At 43.1% G+C, this 24134-nt stretch overlaps 1 protein-coding gene across 3 annotated transcripts in view; it reads right to left on the bottom strand.

Annotated features, from left to right (window-relative positions):
* The window catches only part of pde3b (phosphodiesterase 3B), an 89937-nt gene extending 67391 nt beyond the window's left edge, over nucleotides 1-22546 (bottom strand). For all 3 annotated transcript variants that reach the window (XM_079497626.1, XM_079497628.1, XM_079497627.1), the window contains exon 1: nucleotides 21499-22546. In XM_079497626.1, coding sequence (XP_079353752.1) covers nucleotides 21499-22395 — 897 coding nt within the window. In that variant the 5' untranslated portion in view covers nucleotides 22396-22546. The remainder of the gene's footprint in view (nucleotides 1-21498) is intronic.
* Nucleotides 22547-24134: the final 1588 nt, after the last annotated feature.

Here is a 24134-nt window from a genome sequence, read left to right as displayed (position 1 = left end):
TCTTTAGTGGAAGGCCCATCCTCATAGCCATCGGACACAATGGTTGAGTCATAATGCTTGATGGTGAGTCTGCATATGATTGTGCAATTTCTCAGATGATGTAGTTGGCAAAAAGACGCTTGTAAAAGAAGCATGTAAAAGGCGATCCTGTCCTTCGATCTTGTGCCAATGTATTCACTGATTCGATGACCTTGGGTGCCAAGTAATGGCTATTTGGTTGAAAGTGCACAGATTCGCTTGCAAGTTGCAACAATGCGATATAACACTTTCAGCAAGAAGGTTGTCTCAGCTTCATCAACTGTAACACCTGAACGTCTGCCACCGACTGCTACCAAATTTCACTGTCGTAGAGCATACTACCAGATCATGATCTGGATGGGAACAGAAGATGGTATGGAATGGATGCCCTGAATTGGGGGTGGCACCTTCAGAACAATAGATTTGTCCCAGTCATGTCAACAATGAATGTTGCTCCAGACAGTCTCTTGAAGGTCATTCATTGTAACTGTTCCACGGCCTGCAAGATACTCTGCTCTGCTGCTCATGCAGAAAATATGGACCACCTTGTACTACTGTCTGTGCACCACCTTGTACTACTGTCTGTGGACCATGTCAACTTCATAATGTGACAATCCACATAACACATTTCTTCCAGAGGAGCTTGATGATGATGATGAATAAAGACCAACACCAAAACCACCTTAGTTGAATAGTAACAATTTTAAGGTATAACCAATTTAAGCTCCAGGCAGCCATTTTGAAAATTACGACTTTCCATCAGGTTTATTTACCTCTATTTTTTTGTATGTTCATAAGCATGTCTAGAGGTACCAGAAGCAAGTGAAAAATCATTTGTATATATTTTTTCTATTGAGAGATATATACTTACATTTTAAGCTTGGCCGGCTGCCATTTTGAACGCCATCTTGGAAATGACGCCTTTTCGAGAGGTATATTTTCCTAAATTTTTAGTATGTGTAGTATTTTTAGAATCAGTTGAAAAATCCTTTGCAACATTTTTTCCATTTAAGATATACCCATTTTAAGCTCCCCGCAGCCATCTGGGACGCCATCTTGAAAATGGCAGCTTTCTGGGAAGTAGATTTTGGTAGACTTTTAGTATGTTATTTAGCTGTATATACTTTCCCCATTTTCAACTGTTTTTATTGTATTGTATTTGTGACACTTGCTTTGGCAATGTAAACGTTTGTTTTCTCATGCCAATAAAGCTCCTTTGAATTTAATTGTTATTTAGCATGCCCAATACTACCAAAATCCATTGAAAAACCTTTTGTATCAATATATTGACTCACCATTGCCGTTTTGTGAAAATTCTTCTTCTGCCCCTAATACATAGTGTCACATGCTTATGAAACTTTACAGTATGGTAGAGGGTCATGCAAAATAGCACTGAAACCAGTACTCCAATTGGTTTATTAATTACCAGTAAGAGAAGCGACATCGCCTTAAAGGGCGAGGTCGCGTGCGATGTCACAAGACCTGGACACCATATATGGGGCTTTCCCCATGTATGGGGATTTTGAACGATAGACTGACTGACTGACTGACGGGAAATTCCATAGTTAACTGTGACCTTTGCGGCAACCACAGTGATTATCATGACTGTCACAATATGATCATATATTGGCATTCCCATATATGGGCTTAATATTGATCAGTCAAGGATCTCCATATATGGGCCTAACAGGGATTGCTAGTCTCTGACGGCAGCGCCTCTGGCGTTCCCTGGCCAGGCTGGTGTCGGGACAAGCAAAGTTTCATAGTTAACTGTGACGGCAGTTTCCTCTGAGAGTGTGGAGGTCGTGCGGCTGTTACGAAGGCTCTCCACGTTGGGGCCGACCTAGAGATTACACCTGAATACCCATAAATGGGCAGATCAACACCGACATAATTTGGATCATCCGGTGGGAATAACGACACATCACTCTGACAATATCTGGATCTCCTTATATGGGGATAACGGCACATCACTCTGACAGCAGACTGCACAGCATAAAATAACCAACGCACACGGTGCCAACCAACGCACACAGATCTACAGGACCCAAGCAAGATACAGGATACAGCACATAGGACACAGGACTCAAGACACCACACTCAAGACAGGGGCTGATGTCACGTGATGTCACGATGACCTGGGGGCTTGTCTGGGGTGACTGACGGGGAGAGTGACGGGGAGAGAGTGACGTGTCAGAGTGACAGGGAAAGTGGGTTATGTGTCAAAAAAGCAAGGTTTCATAGTTAACTGCGAGGTTCTGAGTCTTCTGACACCTCTCTGTGCTTTTCGGTTCGGAGCTAGAATTCTAAAAATAGCAGCGGGTCCATTTTTTGCGGGTCTATTTGGGTTGGTCAAATTGGACCTGTGAAGACCTCTATTCTACACACGTTCTATGGACCATTATCTGAAGATAACTTTGTACGTGAATGTGTTAAAAAAAATATATAGCTGCAAGCAGCGATAACAGGCACTTTGAACAGGCATGACTCATGCCTCGTCTGTCTGTCTGTCTGTATGTTGGGTGACCTAAAGGCACTGTTGAGCAGCGTAAAAGGGCTTATTGCTTGGTCTTATCGCTGCTTGCAGCTATATTATTGAACTTGATTTTTTGTTTTGCTGGTGAAAGTAGATGGTAAGCCTCATCCCCACTAACAGTTGATGCAATCTGCCACCTGTTAGAATAGAAATGCTGGCCACCCAGGTGCCAGAGATATGGGACAAACCAACAAATGAAAGAATAAATAACCATGTGCACATCGCGTGCACGTCAGAAAAACTAAAAAAGAAAATCTGAATATATATTAAAAAAGAAAAAAAAAATATTTATTTTTAAAAAAGACGTAACTTTACGTCTTGGCACAGGGGGTTTTACTGGCAGACTGGCTGCTCTGCGAGTGCAAAGCCATTGACGGTCGTCGGCTACTTTGTTATTGCGCCATCAATATCTGTGAAAATAATCTGGATTATTTTGAGACCGACCCGATACCGATATAGCATTTTTATGGCCGATTCCGATATGCTGCCATATCGTGCATCACTAACAATAATGCATTGTGAGGTTGTAGATTGGCTATTTATCGAATTGTAAGACAACATACTATATATACTGTAGATAGAGTAAAAGCAAATAAAATGTGTCTTCAATTGAATCCCTCAATAATTAATTTGAACATTATTTAATCATGGCCTAAACATCATAGTTGACCATAATAGCAGTTGATGTCAGATAGGTTAGGTTGTTTTATTTCTCAGGGGGCACACCGGCACAGGGCGACTTTAGTACTGGAAGAGTGTAGGTAACAGGTAATACAATTACATCATTGATATTTAATACTAATATTAATTCCAAAATGCAAAAGGTTACATCATACACATACATCTATACCACAGAACTGAACCTTTCAAGCCGGTTTTCTCAACTTGCTGTTTTCTGCAAGGCATTATTCTATAAGTCATATCTCCAAAACTGGCAGGTCAAACTGAACAACCAATAATATGTAAATTTGAAGCTATGATTCCCTGCTTTCACTTGACATGAAAAAACGAAAATTAAATCTTTTTCAATGACTTAGAAGCGGTCACATATTTTTAAAACCACAAAAAGAGCAGATCTACAAGCTTACATGTCGCATCGCAACATGTTGTAGACATCACAAGCCACTACTGTATTGTACAATGAAGTACAATGCAGGGCTTGAGTGGTTCATCAGACTAATTGATTTAGTCAATATTAAAACATCTAGCATAATCTTTGTTTCAACCGGTCGATTCATTGATAGAACACATTTCTTTCTTAATTAAAAAAAAAATGCTACCACCATGAGCAACATTAAGTTGGTTATTGGTGGTTCTAAATGACGGTTTCTATTAATTGCCCAGCCCTACTTACAATACAATTTGCTTCCAAGCACCCTTTCTCCCCGCACTCCTTTTGAAAAAAAGACAGTTGCTCCCCTTCTCATCACAGCTGGGGGCAGTCACTATATTCTACCAGCGATTAGTAAAACCTGGCTTTGTTTCTTCCTCACAGTCACCCCGCGGTACGTCACTGGGTTGTGACGTCAATGTTATATCATTCCACATGGCTTTACAGCAAGAGAACGTGACAGCTGAGAGCTGCTCTACTTCACTGCTCTACTCTCTCCTCCCCTCCCTTCTCTCTCTCTCTCTGCAGCCCACTGATATGCTCTGCTCTACTGTGGTGTAGGGGTTAGTTAAGAACAGGGGTTCCCAAACATAGGGCCACGACCCATTTTGGGTCACAAGCTAATATCACTATTTTTTCACCTTTCCCAAATAAAATTCTGAAAATTTTAAAAAATCAAAGAAATTTTCAAAACCGTTCCAGAAATGGGTAAAATAAAATTAAAATAGTGAAAATATATCTACAAGCTCAAGATGCACATGCTGTGAACATTTCCACTGTAAAGGCTATTTTCACACATTTTGAAATAGGGCTTCAAGTGGCTATGTAGTAACTATGTACCTTGTGTTTAATTAATACAATGTAATATTATCTGTATGGTAGAGTGTATTCAAACAATATAACTTGTATGGTTATTGGTGTGGTTATATTGTGTATGGTTGTCTCCCTGCTCTTCTATTGAGACATTCAAATCGTGTCAAGGGTCATGTCTCACCTAGACACAGGATCTGACACTCATGATGGTCGAAGTTTAATTTATCCACTGCTTGCTCAGTGAATATTAGCTACTGTATTAGCTCAATGGTAAAAATGTCAGCACTTGCGCAGGAAACTGGGTTCAAATCCAGGGTAGAAGTGGAAAGTAAATAGTGCAGCTTTAAAGTGATTCATTCATAAATCATAATATTTTTTTCTCTAGGTTTGGGTCCCTGGGCACTAGTTAATCAAACAAATCGTTTTAATCGATTGTAAAACAAATAATAGTAATAATCGATAGATCGAAATTTTCAAAAATGTTCAAAAATAGCTCACAAGGTGTCGCGATGAGATGCTTTGTGAGCTTATAGAATGACATTTTCCATTCATGGTCAATGGGAATCTAATTTCTTTGTGTAGGACAAAAATAAGCCGATTTGCTAAGACACTATGACGTACAATTCTCCATTCATTGTCAATGGGAATTTAATCTGTGTGTAGGAAGAAAATAGACACTAAACCAGTGCTTAATTTCAGCCGGAGCTAGGGGGAGCTCAGCTCCGGAACCTCCCTCCTGAGCTCTGGTACCTGAAGAAGGGCTTTGGTACCTCTAGAGTGCGTACCGCCACCCCAAATACACATATACAATATGCCTCCGTTATTATTTTAGTTTCATTATAGCTACGTCTATTTCCAGTATGATTAATAAATAAATAAATAAATAATAAAACATGGGTTGAATGATCACATTGCAAGTACACCGGCGGGTCCCTGTGGAAACTGCTGCTGCAATTAAAGGACAACTTTAGTTTTTTTCATGTTTTAGGTTGTTATTAGAGAAAGTAAACTTTTTCATTTGCTGCTCTCTTTTTTTTGGGGGGGATTTTAGCTATTTTTTTACAGGGGGGGCGGGGGCATTCGAACATGGGGCTAAATATGTTGGGTTTTTTTACACCATTTTATATCGATTTTTTAATTTTTTTATTAATTACATCTGGCCACAAAAGATCACAGGATCTACTGAATGTGAAGGGGGTGACAAACTGACATGTTGAGCCATACAACACATCCCCCTATAGTACCCCCCTTCACATTCAGTAGATCCTGTGATCTTTTGTGGCTAGATGTAATTTCCTGGGGTCTAGTAGGACTATAGTAAATAATTAAAATAATAAGTCGCTATAAAATTGTGTAAAAATACATAGTGTAAAAATGTCAAAAATCGCTAAAACGAAAGAAAGCAGCAAATTACAAAAGCTTAACACTCTTTTGTTTAATCATTGTACAGTATGTGTCCCATTGTGACATTGATCAATTCTGGATTAAAAGCTTCTAATATATTATTTATGCCCCCAAATCTATACATTTCACTGACACTATTAAGGCTGCCCCGCACAATGTGCCCTTAAGTTTTTTCACTTGAGCACAAAATGTCTGTGCCCAGGACAATACAACATCTGACTACTACGAGTATACATCCAGAAAAAGGACTTGTTTACATCAGGGTCCTCAATTTTCAATTCATCAAGACACTTAAAGAAGTACAAAAACATCTATATGCCTACTCTATTGTGTATAGTATACTGTATTGTGCTGAAGGACGGGTCACTGGCCCGTTGGTTGTGTTAACAAAAGTCAAAAAGATAATTAAACTAGAACTGCACTCTGTCGAGTGCCTACTTGCTTGTTGCACACAAGTAGGCCTACTAGTGCGCAAGCAGAGCGCGCAAGTACTGTCGACCGCTACAAACTGTCAAATCTCAGCTTCTCTTTGAAAGAACGATTGAAATATTCACTGTGGTCAGTGTCGGGTGGATTAAAGGAAATGCCTCTATGTATATGTAATTTGTAAGTTGATTAGCGGTATACTGTGGTTGTATTATATAGAAATTTCACGAAATACCTTTCGTTTATGGGTAGGTTTCCTTCAAAACCTAGCTGCAGAACATTATTTTATGTACTCCCAGGACAGAAAATTCTAGAATTTTCGCTGTCCTGGGCTCTAAGGGTGACGTAGGAAGCCACGCCTATCCCGTATAGATACCTGCGTGGCTACGTCAGCCCTCATTCAACTTTTCTTCTGCTAAGCTGCGAGAACGAACTTTAACATTCCAGTGTGTGCAGGGTAATATATCTCGCAAACTCGGCCGAGAGATTAATTCTTTAGGACCGTGAGATCTCTGGCACACTCTCGAAGCAAACAGAAGGATACTTCTCGAGAAAAAAAGCCGAACTTCGACACAAGTGAGTTCTAGGCAACTTGTTGCTACGCTAGCTTGTCGAAAAAACAGCTCGCGCCTCTTTTTCTCTCTCGCTAAAGCTAGCGTTTGTTAGCTTAAAGCTATCCATAGTTAGCTTAGCGCTACTAGGCAGATACGCCTGTGGTCTACTATTACACGCCACGAGGAAGATAAACCTGTGGCTGTTAAGCACTCGGACTCCTCTCTCTACAAGCAACCATGTCGCTGACGAGGGAGACCCAGCCCGGGGAAAGACGCCATCGAGGACAGCCGGTGCCCGCCGACTGTCAAGAAGGCCCCAAACAAAAGACGTGCTCCACCTGGGGATGCGGGAACACGATGTCGGGCAAAGACGGGCATGACGAGTGCATGTATTGTCTCGGCCTCACCCACACCCGTGAGTCCATGGAGGAAATCGGTCCCGTTTGCCTCCATTGTGAGAAAATGGACGACGACGTCCTAAACAACAGGCTCGGACGTGTCCAAAGGTATTATGACAACTTTGCCGCCCACGGACTCCGAGAGAGGAGCCCCACTCCTCCCCCGCGACGAGCTCGCATACAAGTCCCGCCAAAGGGGCTTTGGCCCCGCGTCACCACCGGAGAGGGACAACGAGCTACCCCGAGACAGAGGCTCGACTACTCGGGCAACAGAGCCCCAACCGGAGCCTCTTCTTCAAGAGCAGCACCTGCCGGCGCTAGCCGAGACAGGTACGCTACTTCAGCCTCTGCAACCAGGGCTCACGAGGCCACTGATTACGAGGCTCATGGCGCGAGGCCAAGGGATACCTTCGCACCGCGCCGCTCTTCCCCAGCTCCACGTGCTCGACAACACGTCGTGCAGGCCACCATTGAGTGCCCGCCCAGACATACAGCTAGACGCAGACAGCCTGCCGTTGCACCCAGCTATATGGTGGACCGCCTGGACCCTTCCCCAGACCGCGCAATGTCTCCCGGTGGGGAGCATTGGACTACCAGGGAGGAAGGGGAGCTTCGTGATGACGAGCTCCCTTCCTTCCAGGAGCAACTCCAGGACTACCACGTCCTGGACGAGGCCTACGCGGACGAGCGAGATGGCCATGATGACCTCTCCCCCGGGGACTACGTCAGCACCACTCGTCGCCCCTTCGACGACCTGGATGCCATGGACATACAGGAGCACCAGCAAGCCAGGGCTCCTGTCCCCCCGCCTCCTGTACCCCCCATGGATGACTCCAATATTTACGAGATATACAGGAAGGCTAGTGCACGTTGTAACCACACATGGCCTAAGTCAACTGTCAAGGTACTACCATGGGAAGGCAGGACTGATGAGTCCGCCCCCCCCCCTGCACCTAGAAGACAGAAGCTCCCTATGGCACAGGGCTTCGAGGAGGCCATGATGCACGCCTGGGACGAACCCCTCCTGAAGGTGGATTTTCCCAAGGCCAGCGCCAAGGGGCCCAACGACATACCAGATAAACAAACCCTCGCCATAGACTTCATGCCAGCTATGGACAAGGCTATAGCGGCCTACCTGGCCAACCCTGCAGCTCCTAGAGTGGATCACCACGTAAAGGAACCGCAGCTCCTGTCCAGCAGCGTGAGGGAAGCCTCAAAACTGAACAAGTGGCAGTATGCACACATGTCATTCGTGGCGAAGGCCCTCAATGCAGGAGCACTTCTCCAGGGTTCCATGAAGAGCCTCCTCATTGAGATGGGACAGAAGTCCATTAAAGTCCAGCTAGCGGAACTGCCAGAAGACCTGGCCGAGTTACGCCGCCTGAATCACGAGATGGCCACCCTCCAGAGGGACTCCACTCTCCACAACGCCAAGGCAATGGCATGTTCCATCCTCCAGGAGAGATGGCGTTGGGTCGATCAGACCAGCGCCATCTCCCTGGAGACAAAGAAAGAGTTTGTGGCTGGAAATATCCACCCAGACAGTATGTTTAAGGACGCTCTGGCCAAGATGTCAGAGACCATCCAACAGCTCGAGTCCTCCACCAAGACGATGAAGGCGCTCGAACCGCTGGCCAACCAGGCCGCCCCGGTAGGCCGCCCCAAGGCTAAGAAGGCACCCTGGAAGGCCAAGACCGATGACAAACCCAGGTCCCAGGACCGGAGCGGAGATAGACAGCGACAGCCTGCAGGCCGAGGCAGAGCAGACCGCCGCACCTCTCCGCCGCCCTACAAGGCCAGGAGCGCTCCCAGAGGCCGAGGCCAGGGGAAGCGCAAATGACCTGCCCGGGCCGGGTCATCTTCCCCACCACACTCAGAGTTCAAGGCCAGAGGTGGGGATCACAGATCTCACCTCAGAGCCTGCGCTGAAGCGCTTAAGGGGGCCTGTACACAGTGCTGTGAGCACCGTTGTACAGACCCCGAAAATTGTTATGTGCAATTCACATGTGTATGTTTTTCCACGTTGTTCAATAAAGAAAACAAAAAACACAAAAAACACAAAAAACAATAAAACCAACTCTGAAGGGCATAGGCCCAGTGGGAAAGATAACCCACACTGTGACAGCTTTAGCTGTCACAGGCCAAAAACTCCACGCCAATTTTTTCCAAACTCAATACCGAAAAAATTCACTAGAGGGAGACATTTCACACAAAGTAAGTCTTCCCCTAGGCAGGCCATGCACCACGCTGACAAGCACAGGGAACCCTTTGTCACGTCATCTGTCACAATGGCGGATATCCGGGGCTTCCCCGTGGATAATCCGTACAATTCAGACAGGATACAGGCTACAGTTCGCCTCGAAACCGCCCACTTCCAGGAAAATTATTTTCTCAGAAGCGAGCGGGCAAAAGGCCGCCATTCTGCAAGAGGAAATCAATTCATTAATGCAGAAAGGCGCCATCACAGAGGTGGCCCTCGACCAATCAATGAACGGTTTTTACTCCCGCTATTTCTTGGTAAAGAAAAAGGGGGGCGGACTCCGTCCCATTCTAGACCTGAGGGCATTGAATCGTCACTTAAAAAAGCTGCGATTCAAAATGCTTACTCCACCAGTCCTCCTACGCCTAATTCGCGAAGGGGACTGGTTTACGTCAATAGACCTGCAAGACGCATATTTCCACATTCCGATTTACCCGCCGCACAGAAAATTTCTGCGCTTCGGGTTCAGAGGAAAAGTGTACGAGTACACAGTCCTTCCCTTCGGAATGTCACTGAGTCCCAGAGTCTTCATAAAGTGCACCGCGGCAGCTATCGCTCCGCTCCGACAGCAAGGGATCCGTCTCGCTACATACGTAGACGACTGGATCCTACTTGCAGACTCTCCACGAGAAGCACTGTCGCACACACATCGTGTGCTCAGCCACCTCGACTCGCTTGGGTTTATAATAAACCACGAGAAGAGCATGCTTATGCCAACACAGTCAATAGACTTTATAGGCATAACACTGAACTCAATCTCTTACACGGCCCGCCTGAGCCAAGAGAGAATAGACGCAACACTGCAGTGCGTGGCGTCATTCAAAAGGGGACGCTCGATTCCTTTTCATGCATGCCTCCGGATGGCGGGGTTAATGGCCTCTGCGGTCTATTTAATCCGCCTAGCAAGGCTACATATGAGACCTTTCCAACGATGGATAGGCTCTCTACATGTACCAATGCACCGTCGGCACCAGAAGGTAACAGTAACATCACAATGCATACTAGCCCTTCAATGGTGGTCAGACAGGAAAACCCTCTCAGAGGGCGTCCCCATGGGAAAGCCTCTGATCAGGAAAGTCATCACTACAGACGCCAGCATGACAGGCTGGGGAGCCACGATGGAAGGACTCACAGCCAGAGGTTTATGGTTGGGGCCACTACGTGCCCTTCACATAAATTACTTAGAGCTCATGGCAGTCTTCCTCGCCCTGAAACACTTCGAGCAGCGCATCCTGGGTTGCCATGTCCTAGTCAGGACAGACAACACCACGGCCATGTGCTACATCAACAGACAAGGTGGACTCAGATCCCCTCGTCTTCATCAACTGGCTCAGAAACTGATCCTGTGGTGCAACACACGCGTCCTCTCAATAGTAGCGTGTCACGTCCCAGGTCTTCTGAACACAGGGGCAGACCTGCTGTCCAGAGGACCTCTCCGCTACTCAGACTGGTCACTACACCCTCATGCAGTGGCCCAGGTCTGGAGCAGGTTTGGGAAATCCAAGGTGGATCTCTTTGCCACAGAGGAGAACACGAAGTGTCCCCTCTTCTTCGCAATCAGGGGACCATCAACGTTGGGGCTAGACGCTCTGTCACACCAATGGCCCAAAACCCTTCTCTACGCCTTTCCCCCGCTATCCCTCATCAGCCCCACTCTGGACAGAGTGAGGACTCAGGGTCTGAAGGTGCTCCTAATAGCCCCGTCGTGGGGGGTCTGGAGGTCGGAAATAACCCCTCTCCTCTACGACCAGCCGTGGAGAATTCCCCTTCGAGCGGATCTCCTCTCTCAAGCGAGATCTTCCACCCTCACCCCCAGGACCTAGACCTATGGGTCTGGCCCGTCAAAGGGTGATGTTGACTGCCGTGGGTCTACCTCCGAACGTAATCGAAACGATTCAGAAAGGCAGAGCCCAGTCAACAAGGGACCGTTACGACACAGCCTGGCGCGTCTTCGAGCAGTGGTGCTCACGAAGACCAGACCAAACAGTCCCCTACCAGGCCTCAGTGATCGACGTCCTGTCATTCCTGCAGGAGCTCCTAGACAACGGTCTAGGCCTCTCCTCAGTCAAGGTCCATTTGGCGGCAATCTCTGCCTGCCACCCAGGCTTTGATAACCAGACGGTGTGGAAGCACCCGCTGGTAAAACAATTCATGAAGGGTGTACGCAGGGAACATAGGACATGCAGATCCCTCGTTCCCTCGTGGGATTTGTCCCTGGTTCTAAAGGCGCTGGCTACAGCACCCTTTGAACCACTACAAACCGTGAGCCTCAAGCTCCTAACCCTGAAGGTGGCTCTCCTGATCGCACTCACGACAGCAAAAAGGGTCAGCGACCTACATGCGCTCTCGATCTCTCCAGACTGCATGAGGTTCGATGAGGGGTCGACCAAGGTCACCCTAAAGGCAAACCCCGCCTTCATTCCCAAAAATGCTCTCTCAGTGTGTGTGCCAGTGAACCTACAGGCTTTCCATCCCCCGCCGTTCTCCTCTGACGAAGACAGCAGGCTTAATTGCCTCTGCCCAGTCAGAGCTTTACGCATATACGCGGATAGACTGGCTCCCTTCAGACAAGGAAGCCAACTCTTTGTGTCCTGGGGTGCCAGGACCAAAGGAAAGCCCGTCACGAAGGTCACTATCTCTAACTGGATAGTGGAAGCCATCCGTCTGGCCTACACTAGCCAAGGCGTGGATTCCCCTCAAGCCCTGAGGGCCCACTCCACAAGAGGTGTGGCAGCTTCCTGGGCACTCTACAAGGGTGTCTCCATTCAGGAAGTCTGCACAGCAGCAAGCTGGTCTACACCCTCGACTTTCGCCACATACTATAACCTAGATGTGGCAGCGCCTTCGCTAGCGCACGCGGTCTTGGGGGCCGCTGCTCAGTAAGGCATCAGGGCAGCATAGCGCTGCCTCCTGCTCTCCACAAGGACTAGGTTCTGGACCCAAAAGGGTCCGAGCCCCTCCCAAAAGGTTTACCTGGGACCCACTGGAAGTTCAGGTCACGGGAGTTCATAAAGTCCCATAAACGAAAGGTATTTCGTGAAATTTCTATATAATACAACGTTAAAGGTTACTTTAGTAACCACGGTTGTATATATAAATTGAACGAAATACCTTTCGTGGAACGCCCTTCTGTTCTCTAAAGCAGAAGAAAAGTTCCGAATGAGGGCTGACGTAGCCACGCAGGTATCTATACGGGATAGGCGTGGCTTCCTACGTCACCCTTAGAGCCCAGGACAGCGAAAATTCTAGAATTTTCTGTCCTGGGAGTACATAAAATAATGTTCTGCAGCTAGGTTTTGAAGGAAACCTACCCATAAACGAAAGGTATTTCGTTCAATTTATATATACAACCGTGGTTACTAAAGTAACCTTTAACGTTACTTTTGATGCGTATGCACCGTCCCAGCATATGACGTCAGGGTATAACTGGTACAGCTAGCTCTCAATGATGACTAGCTCTCAATGATGACGTAATAAAGATGTGGATTAAAGGACCCAATGCCGTCGATGGTGACGTATATCTCGATCAATGTCGGGTGGATTACAGGAAATGCCTCTATGTATATGTACAGTATATGTAATTTGTAAGTTGATTAGTGGTATACTGTGGTTACTTTTGATGCGTATGCACCGTCCCAGCATATGACGTCAGGGTATAACTGCTCTCAATGATGACTAGCTCTCAATGATGACGTAATAAAGATGTGGATTAAAGGTCCCAATGCCAGAGTGTAATTGGTTTTCGATGGTGAGTAATGACGATATGTTTTAGTGTCGGGAGGATTAGAGGTAATGCTCCTATGTATAAAGATAAAGATAAAGATAAAGAAAACTTTATTGTCCATTAAATTTACATAAAATGGAAATTTGTCTTTGGCACACCGGCAGTCAGTTACAACAATAAAACATTACAAAAAGTACACAGGTGCATTAAGATACTATATAAAAATGCATTCACATTAACATAACAACAGTGATCATGAGCAGTGGCGATTAGACTATTTAAACATTTTCTTATTTAAAATGTCCACAGCATTTGGCACAAATGTATGTTGCAAAATTCCACCTGTTGGTGGTGCTATAACAGGCCAATGTGAAAAAGGTGGGATATATTCCTCAGCCTAGTAGGAAAGTCCTTGAGAGATTTCACGTCAATTGCACGCTGCGTTCATGATTTGAGGCTTTTTGTTCAAAACGGGCCAATCCTGCAAACTTTGAAAGCCAATGTTAGCCAATTAGGATGGAATATGAAATATCGGACAGATCCGTCTTGAACACATGACTATCGAGATACTGTGAAACGATTTGCGGGATTTTTGGACAGAATCTGGAGGAGTAACATCAAAACATGTTTTCCAAAAGTCGGCCTCCTGGCCGTTCTGGAAAATGTGGGGCAGAGGTTCATCGTTGGCATCCAGGTTGTGTGCGTGCAAAATTTGGCACCAACCGGGTTAACGGTGCCGGAGATTAGCTGGTAACAGACGGACGGACGCAGACACACACACGGACGGACTCACACACGGACGGGGTGCAAAACATACTCTCTCCCCCCTGGTGGAGACAAAAAACAAAAACAAAAAACAAACCGAAATTTGCACGTGCACGTGCGAGCGCATGCGAGCTCCGGCACCTAATAATTTACAAATTAAGCACTGCACTACACCAATTTGCTCAGACACATGACGTAAATTCTCCATTCATTGTCAATGGGAATTTAATGTTTGTGTAAGACGAAAATCTACACTAATAGCTGAATATAGGAGGGGCTAGCGCCCCTCAAAAAGAGTGCTTCAGTCACAGGACACTTATGAAAAGGAATTTTAAGGCTGTTTTTAACCACTTTAACCACCCTGTATATGCTGTAGTTGGTCTGGTCTTTTTTGTAGTGTCCCAGCGCTATTTACCGGTACTGTACTTGGTCTGGTCTTTTTTCCTTCCCTTGAAATGTACTGTAATTCTGAAAACTGTTAATACTTCAAATCAATACCTATCAAATCTCTTTGCCAAAAATAGTCCATCTAAAACCTCAGTGCACTGCGTTGTGACGTGTAATGAGCTTGTAGATCTTCCATGTTTGCCCCAGAATAGGGACACTAGGATTCAAGTGATTATACTTTGCTACCACGAGAACTTCACTTGCTAACAATAATAAATATAGAATACAGAAGTCCTGACATCAAAACCATTCCCCCAGGATCACAGAAGTGTTTTCCCATTAGAAAATACCATAGATGTTTTTTTTTTTAAATCATGTGATATAAGAACTGTGTTACATGCACATTTCTTTATCTAGGATACTAGTGTTGTCAGTTCTAAGTTGTAAGTTTCATCAAACAAACTAATAACCCACACCGATAAGAAATGTCATGAATTCTAAGGAATCTCAGGTATTTTTTGACGGAGTGCGACGTGCTTCAGTGGGCACAGGCACATGATTTCCTACTGTAGATTTTCTACGCTACTTCCAATTTCACAGCTGATTCAATTTTCTCCTAACTGTATCAAATACAAATATCATAAATGATACAGAGCCACCTCCCTGATAGAATGCCAAACAGTTATTGTATATAACGTGATACAAAATAACAAAATATATATATATATATATTTCTTTTTTATGGGAAATTCCTTCCACGATCCAGGGGGTGTGGTTTTTATGTCATGTATTCTAGATCTATAATAGGAAAAAACAAGGCAAAGACGAGCAATAACAGCAATCTCTCCTCTACTATCCAGCTCTACAAATTAAGAATCAGCAGTCTTGACACCGTGGTTCATTCATATAATATGTATCCAGAGAGGGCTCTAAAATGTCAGCATCTATGGAGGGTATTCCCTCCCAGTCAGTATGACACATTGAGGGATAACATCAATCATAAACAGATGTGCTCTCAGCCACACAGATTGGCAGCATGCGGCAAACTACAATGTGTATACCAGTGGAGTACTGACCTATTGCGCAAATTTTTGTGACCAATTTTCTAGTGAACATAAGTCATTCTTTTGACTCGCCTACGAGACCATTGATTCATTATTTAAAGGTTTAAGCAGAGGTATTCATAGTGGTATACTTGGTTTTTAACCTCAATTTTCATTTGGTTTGGGAATGGGATAGTTCTAACCACAAAGTATTAGAATTAAATAAGCTCTACTTTGCTTGGAAAGTGTGGGGCTACTTATACTGAATTTAGAAGGTTTTGGTAAACAACTCAAATCAGCTTTTTTTTTCCATGGTTGCAAGAACGTTCTCACCCATATTACCAGACAAGCAACACAGATTTTTTTGCTTATCAGAATTGAAGCTATATTGACAATGTCACTTTTTGTGTTCCAACTTAATACATCTCAAACATTTCCTGAAAGCACCAGAGCAATAACAATTTAAACAAATTCAAAGCATGAGCTCAAAATAAATATTTACACTGTAATGAATGGGACACTGGTTTGTTTTGCCTCCACTGAAGTAATCCAGAAATGTGGCAATTCTCTGACAGAAATTGATAGTCTATTTAGTATTTAACGTGTTTCAGTTTCACAGGTTGTACTAGTTGACAGGTAAATGTATCACAAACTATTAACTTAGAAACAGACAGACAAACTGTTTATATAGTGAAAAATGTTCTTAGTGTAAGATGTTTGAATATCCAAATTATTCACTGCCTCCAGACTGCTTTCTCCCGTTCCATTCTGGTTCATAAAGTGAGCTCCACAACAACCTATAGGAGTCAAACATTTCCCATCAGATATAGCATCTGTAGACTGTAGTACAGTAGAGCTGATTTCCTTTAGCTGGGGACACTGATTTAGATCACACTTTCCTCTTGCTATTTGGTATGAGAGAGTACAAGTCATTACTGAGGGCGGGTACAGTTTCTAGATCTTAAGATGCTGTTTTACGTCAGTAGATGCACACATGGCATGCTCTAAAACACATGACAAATTTGTGAAGATTTTGTGCGAATATATATTTTGTAAAGTGAAAATGTTTAACTCAATTACTCAAATCGGGGGTCGCTGCCTCGCACAAAATATTTTTGAGATGGGGGTTCACGGCCAAATAGCAAATACCTTGACATAAAAAGTTTGAGAACTAACTCCTGTAAAACACCAAATGCCTGTGATAAGAGACTGTTGGTGTCAGTGACAGGCACAAACTCACCTCTCTCTAGGTTTCATGACATGGTGTCCATGACCTTTCATTTGTTTAATTTACAATTTGTGTGGTCAGCTGGAGCTGGCTCACTTTCATTATTTTTTATAAAGATTATGTTTAAAGAGATATCTATCTATATATATATATATATATATATATATATATATATATATACATATACATACACGTTTAGTATTTAGTATTAACATTGTTTGACCAAAAATGGCCACCTCTTTGGGTATCATTTATACCCATTACCACATTTAAATTCTTCTGAATGTGATTAAATGACTGTAGCCTAGTTCAACTCAAAATAATTCAAGTTTATACAAAGTTAATGTACGACTTACACAGAAAACTGCATTTTCACTTATGTCAAGAATACAATGGACATAACTTTGTTTCAGTAAACCTAACCATAATAATAATGCCTTCATCCACACATGTGAATGTAGTCTCACATGTTCACAATCTACCTAGATTGAACAAGAAACCAAATAATCCCATCTCCATAGACAGTGAAAAATACAGTAGGACAGTGTTCCTCACACATGCTAGTTAGAGTAAAGGATTGATATGTTGTGTGCAACATGGGTTAAAATGAACAGCATCTATTACATAACTAACTAGAAAAAGTGCCCTTCTGGGCACAGGTCTCCACCAGGAGGATAGGACTGTGTGAGATGTTTGGCAAAATGTTTAGGAGTAATATAAACATGTTTGCCTTTGATGGCAATTGGATGATTTGAGGCATTTTGTTCCAAAAATGTGTTTTGCAAAAATCAACCTATTGGTGGCGCTATAACAGGCCAATGTGAAAAGGGTGGGATATATTCCTCAGCCTAGTAAGAAAATGTGTGAAAGATTTCACGTAAATTGCATGGTGCGTTCATGATTTGAGGCTTTTGTTCCAAACGGGGCAATCTTGCAAACTGTGAAAGCCAATTATAGCCAATTAGGATGGAATATGAAATATCGGACAGATCCGACTTGAGAACATGACCATAGAGATACTGTGTAACGATTTGTGAGATTTTTGGACAGAATCTGGAGGAGTAATATCAAAAAATGTGTTTTACAAAAGTCGGCCTCCTGGTGGCGCTATAAAAGGCAGATGCGGAAAATGCAGGTCAAAGGTTTGTCCTTGGCCTCTAGGGAGTGTGCATGCAACGTTTCACGCAGATTGGTGCAGTTTTAGGTAAAAAAATTGAAAAGCTGCCTCATGGTGGCGCTATAACAGGCCGTTCTGGAAAATGCGGGGCAGAGGTTCATCGTTGGCATCCAAGGAGTGTGTGTGCAAAGTTTGGCATCGACCGGGTTAACGGTGCCGGAGATTAGCTGTACACAGACGGACGGAAGGAAGGACGGACGGACACACACACACACACACGGACGGAGTGCAAAACATACTCTCTCCCCATGCCTTCGGCCTGGTGGAGACAATGAACATGAATTATTGTTTTCATATGTTTATTCTCCATCTAGTTGTCGACCACAACGTGGCAGGATAACGTTGTGAGTTACATAAGCATAGATTCTTTTCAATGCAGGCATCAATCATAGATAATCAGAAAGTGACTATGGTAGTCAACATTCCCTTGTACACTTAATTGATTTTGACTATATATTCTCTCAATTAATCACTAGTTCAAAACACAAAATAAACAATACCTGCATAAGTATGAAAATGTTAACAAGAGCAGAGGTTTGGCTTGTGTAGTTACCTTGCCATGATGTAACTGCAAATATTGGCAAGATGTCATTAATGGTTGCGTAGTTCAAAATAAATATTCTCCCCAAACAAAAATAAAAATAAAAAGAGTATCCTGATTGACTTGGTGAAACATCCCTCAAAGTCACTCTTAGCACATCACATAAACACTAACAAAGCGGATTCTGATCAAATCAAATCAAATCTGGTACAACGTATATCACACACACACACACACACACACACACACACACACACACACACACACACACACACACACACACACACACACACACACACACACACACACACACACACACACACACACACACACACACACACACACACACACACACACACACACACACACACACACACACACACACACACACACACACACACACACACACACACCTTCAATAGTAAAATCAACAGGAAGTTGCAATGAAGTCAATGAGGAGATTATATATTTTTGAATATGAAGTTCTATTTAATGGACCAACTATTTAAGATATCTTGCCAATATTTGGAGTTACCGGTACATCATGGCAAGGTAACTACTACACAACCCAAATCTCAAACATTTTCATATCAAGGGCTCAAAACATGTATGCGTATTATAGGCCACAGACCTGCATTTGAAAATATGTCTTACCAGGGATCCCCATAAGAGATCTTAGTTGTTAGATTAGATTTAGTACAGTTGTTACAATAATTGTCTATACTGTAGGATTGGAAAGAGAAACCTATGGTCTAAATAGTCATACTTATAAAGTACATTCTCTCATTAGACTACCTAACTTCTAGCTGGTGAATTTATAGTGAAAGTAACAATTATCAACCAGTGGCATCCCTATATTTTGCACATGTCATAGGCACAAGAAGAATGTAAAGGGTCACAAACAGACTTGCTGTTGTCGTACCTAAAGACACCACACAAATTACTCTATTAAGAGAAGCAGTGACATTGCAGACAGGCTTTTTTTTCCCAATCGAGAAAATACCCTATCTACAAGCTCACGTCGCATATTGTTGTGACACATTGTTAGCTTGCAGATCTGCTATTAAATGCTTTAAATAGGCCAATTTTCCTGGGGGGCCCCTGGAACACCGTCAAGAACTCCTAGGGGTTCATGGACCATGCTTTTAGAACCACAGCTCTACCAAAGTGCCATTGTGTTTTAAATGGTCAACTGTGGCCAATAAAACAAAGATACAAAACAAAAACATAGATAATTTTGTGAGGGATTAAAAATATAAAATTCAGCTATCATTTTTAAGAAGCCCAACTTTCACTTTGTCTGAAATAAATAGGTTGTTGCGTAAATATATGTTAATGTTCTATCAGTACTGTATTCTGGGGCTGACTTTTGTCTGGGGAATGTGGGAATGTTGTAAATGTACTGTGGTGTATGTATGAGCACACTGTTTTCTTTCACCACAGAAGCAAAATGAGTAAAACAAACTGTGACAGCTCAGGTGGGAACAAGTCACACTAATTTCAAAATATGAGTCGCAAGTCATTTTAAGTCATTGGAATCAAGTACCCCAATCAATGGGATCATGACCAAAGTTGAGTCCTAACTTAAGTTCCTATGATGTGAGAAGTAAAGTCAACTCACAAGCAGAGATTAATGTGTCAAATCGATGGCTGCATAACTTACTTCCAAAAGATGTCAACTCATTTGTATCCAACACCCATCCCTACAAAAATGTATTGAGTCTAATCATAATAATTTTCTTGTAGTTATTTTTTATTTTATCAGTATATAGACCCTATATGTAAATGACTATTAGTAGTGTAGAGCAAATAATTAAATGGCCAATCTGGTCCTACAGTCTGTGGTGACATGTATATGGGTTCTTAAAATATTTTCTGAAATAAGCAGTGCATTAAGGCACATTTTCAATCAAACTATATGTCACAAAAGGCTATTTCAAAGGGCATCTTTGACATCTAATGTTTTTAAGAAAAATAAATACACACACGCACACACACACACACTTATAAATAATCACCCCCCCCCCCCCCCCCCCCCACAAACATTTAAAAAAAAAAATAACTGCAAGATCAAATAGGCCTAGATCAAATGATAAATAAATGTTGCATGCTTGGGTATAACATTATCAGGTTGGCATACATGATAATGTGCAACAAGACAAGACTGTTTAATTTTCATATGAATATATCACTACAATATTGCTACAGGCTATTTTAGAAACCAATGCAAATGTTTTATGTATATTTTCCTTTGACAACTAAAACAATTATTTTAGATGTCAACACTAGCTCAGGCACACAAGCAGACCAGAAAACCAGAAATAATCCTGCTATAATGACCATCATTTCCTCTCAGTCCTTGACTACTAAATATTTCGCCCAGGCCACACAGAGGCTTACAAGGGCACAGGCCCCGTTAGTGGAACAATAATGTTTAATCAACATATAATGGCATCTGCAGTATGTTGCTGTGGTTAATACTAAACATGCCTAGTGCCCATTCTCTAACAAAATGAGGAGAGCTTGCAGGTGTCTCTCGAACTACTCCACTGAAACAAATATTAATGACGAACAACACAATGGCAAACAAAAATGCCATACACTGGTCATTAGGGTAATTTGCACAGTGGCCTACTGGCCATATCACATGCATGATTCTACACAGTAAAAGTACATTTGTTTACATTTGTACACTGAGCTAAACTAACACTGAGTATTTTACTTTAGTGAGTGTATAGGCCTACACTACACTATATAACAAATCATTTAAAGTTGTCTTTTGCCAGTACAGGCTACACCATATCCACATTTGCATAAAGGCTGTAGTCTAGAAATTAAACTTATTTTACCTAGTTGATCATTGTAGTAGTCAATGCACTCATTTATAGGTATCCTGTCACCCTGTGTGCAGGTGCTGAAGTATGTGAAGGTTATTGGTGAATTTCTCAGCATTGACCGTGGGGCATTTGGGATGTTTTGTGTGTGCTGAAACGTAATATCTAATGGGTTTGTTTGGTCGGGTGTTATTATTTTTTGTGCATGTATCTGGACAGTGAATGAGCACTAGCAGGCCTACTTTGGAAACTCATTGGGCACCTGCAATGAAGACCTACCTGTTCTCGGGATATGCATGGCAATGAAGGTCTGCGGGGCATTTTACAACTGCCATAATAGCTGGTCGACGTTTCTCCCAATGAAACGCAACTGGACCTTCTCCTGGGTCTGATCACTGGGACCTTCTCCTCTGCGCTGGGAATCCGATTTGGTGCTTCCCTCGACGGATAGTAATGGTCAAAACAGAGCCCCAACAGAGAGCCAGAAACCCCCGCAAAGCAGGCAAAGAATGGTCTGAGCAGTGCGGGCAGACCACTCAGGCTGGTGAAAGACACCAACCACACCACGCTGGCAAAAACCAGGATCAAAACACTGTGTTTGAGTTTCAAAGTGGGGATCAGTGTGAGCAGACCCACACATCCCAACACGAATAACAACCTGCCCACCATTTGCATCTGATGTTGGTCCTCTCCCCATTGCAAAAACCGCAAAACCAAAAAATCCCCAAGGTAACACGATGCTGGTAGTGACATAAGCCAACATTTATTACTTTCTTTCTTTTTTCTCCTCAAATAAAACGTTAAAAAGAAGAATGCGCATCCTATGCTGAACAGGGGACTAATGGACTGAGAAAAACCCGACAAAAAAGTCTGCAAATCCCAAAGCGAGTCACTTTGCAAGCTCCTAGAAATAAGAAAAGAAACCGCGAAAATTACAAATGCTCCCGCATAGAGGGCGGATATTTTAAACAATTTTGAATTCAGAACGTCTTCGTTGCAAAACCTGCACACGTTGAGCAAAAATCCCCTTTGATGGTCTTGTTTGAGAGGGGTGACGCAGCTCTTCACATAGCCGTTCCTGAGGCTCTCTGGGCTGCTGCTGCTGTTGACACTTCCAAGCCCATCGTGGTGCCTTATTTTACTGTGCACAACCTCTCCCTCCTCGCGTACAGCCATGTTCTACTGGAGCTGCCCTCCGAATCCACCAAAGTTGTTCTTCTTCCAGTATTATTCACAACGTGTTTAACGCTCAACAACTACATGTCGGCAGACGCACTCCATGGTCACTCAAACGTGCTCCAGCACTTTGACTAAAGAAAGAGAAGAGATGTTGTTTTTACGGAAAGGGGGGCTCTGTGTCGCCGCCTAGATGTCACAATAATACTTGGGAGTTCTGCAGCATTTTACACGGTCAAAAAAGAAAGAGAAAAAATAAAACAAAGATGATATTTGGTTAAAATTGTGGGAGGTATTTTGAGCATAGTCTCTGTTAAGAGTTGCTTAATGCTTAATATATGAAAGTGTGTGTGTGTGTGTGTGTGTGTGTGTGTGTGTGTGTGTGTGTGTGTGTGTGTGTGTGTGTGTGTGTGTGTGTGCGCGCGCGTGCGTGCGTGCATGCGTGCGTGTGTGGTTTGGTAAGTTAGATATCCCCCAGACAGTTGCAATTTCTATTCCCTTTTAATTGTACATAAATTATTTTATTGTTCCACTCTTGCTTTGGCAATGTATATTGCCAAAGCAAAAGTGGGACAATATTGGCAATAAAGCTCTTTGCATTGTGTGTGTGTTGTTGTTGTTGTTGTTTTTTTTTGGGGGGGGGGGGCACTTAGTATCCCATGTATGACGCATTTAAACATAATGTATAAGGCATTATAATCTAATATCACTGTACAAGTAGCCTATAGCTATAAAAAAGAACTAATATTATCATAATGCTTTATAACAATACTCATTATACAGTACTGGCTAATTTGTTGACTCTAAACATTTCAATAAACCCCACTGATGCACCTTGACTTTTACTTCTTGCTCATCCACAAAAGTGCATTTACACATTGCAACAGACAACACATTTTGAAATGATTTATAAGGCCAAATAACATTCCACACTCACTTTGTTTTGCAAGGATCCTTATTGTAATTACCCTAATACATTATGATCTTATAATGTATTATAATCACTGTTATAATGCGTTATAGTGAAGTCACTAAGTGATTTGTTGTGCATAAATTGAATACTATTTGTATGACTTTAAATTACCACTTACAGTCACTTTAAGTGACTCACTTATAATCACATTAAGGCATTAAACATGCAGTGATTATAAAGCATGCATAGATAATGCATATAATGGCTGGTAATGCATTATAATGGCTGGTAATGCATTATAATGGCTGGTAATGCATTATAATGTGGAAGACTACTGGGCGAGCACTGGCGCTTTGGCATGGGGGGTCAGATCAACATGGAATGAATTCTGTACTGGCCATATAAGGAGCATGTATTGAGTGTACAGGGTTTGATGAGGTCAGATCAACATATGGAATGTCAGAACAGGTCAGCTCCATACAGTATATGCAGATCGAAGGGTGGTAGCGGGGACATTCTCTTGAGTGTACAGGGTTTGTCGGTTTGATGAGGGCCCAGGTAGGACCGGGCCTTAATTTTCGGGCCTGTTGAGAACTCTAGTTTTCGCCGGCTGCCAGGCACGGCTGCACTAATAACTTTGGGGCAGGCCTGTCTAGAGTTTGAAATTTGAATGGACAGGTATAAGTCAAAAGGGAGACATCGAAGAGGAAGGATGGATGGGGAAGGATCAACATATGGAATGTCAGAACAGGTTCTGACATACAGTATATCCATATATTGGAGATCTAAGGGTTTGAGGTTTGAGGTCATATAGAGTTGAAGGCCA

Source organism: Electrona antarctica (assembly GCF_951216825.1).
Source record: "Electrona antarctica genome assembly, chromosome: 3".
NCBI lineage: Eukaryota > Metazoa > Chordata > Actinopteri > Myctophiformes > Myctophidae > Electrona > Electrona antarctica.
This window is presented reverse-complemented; position numbering and strand designations above follow the sequence as displayed.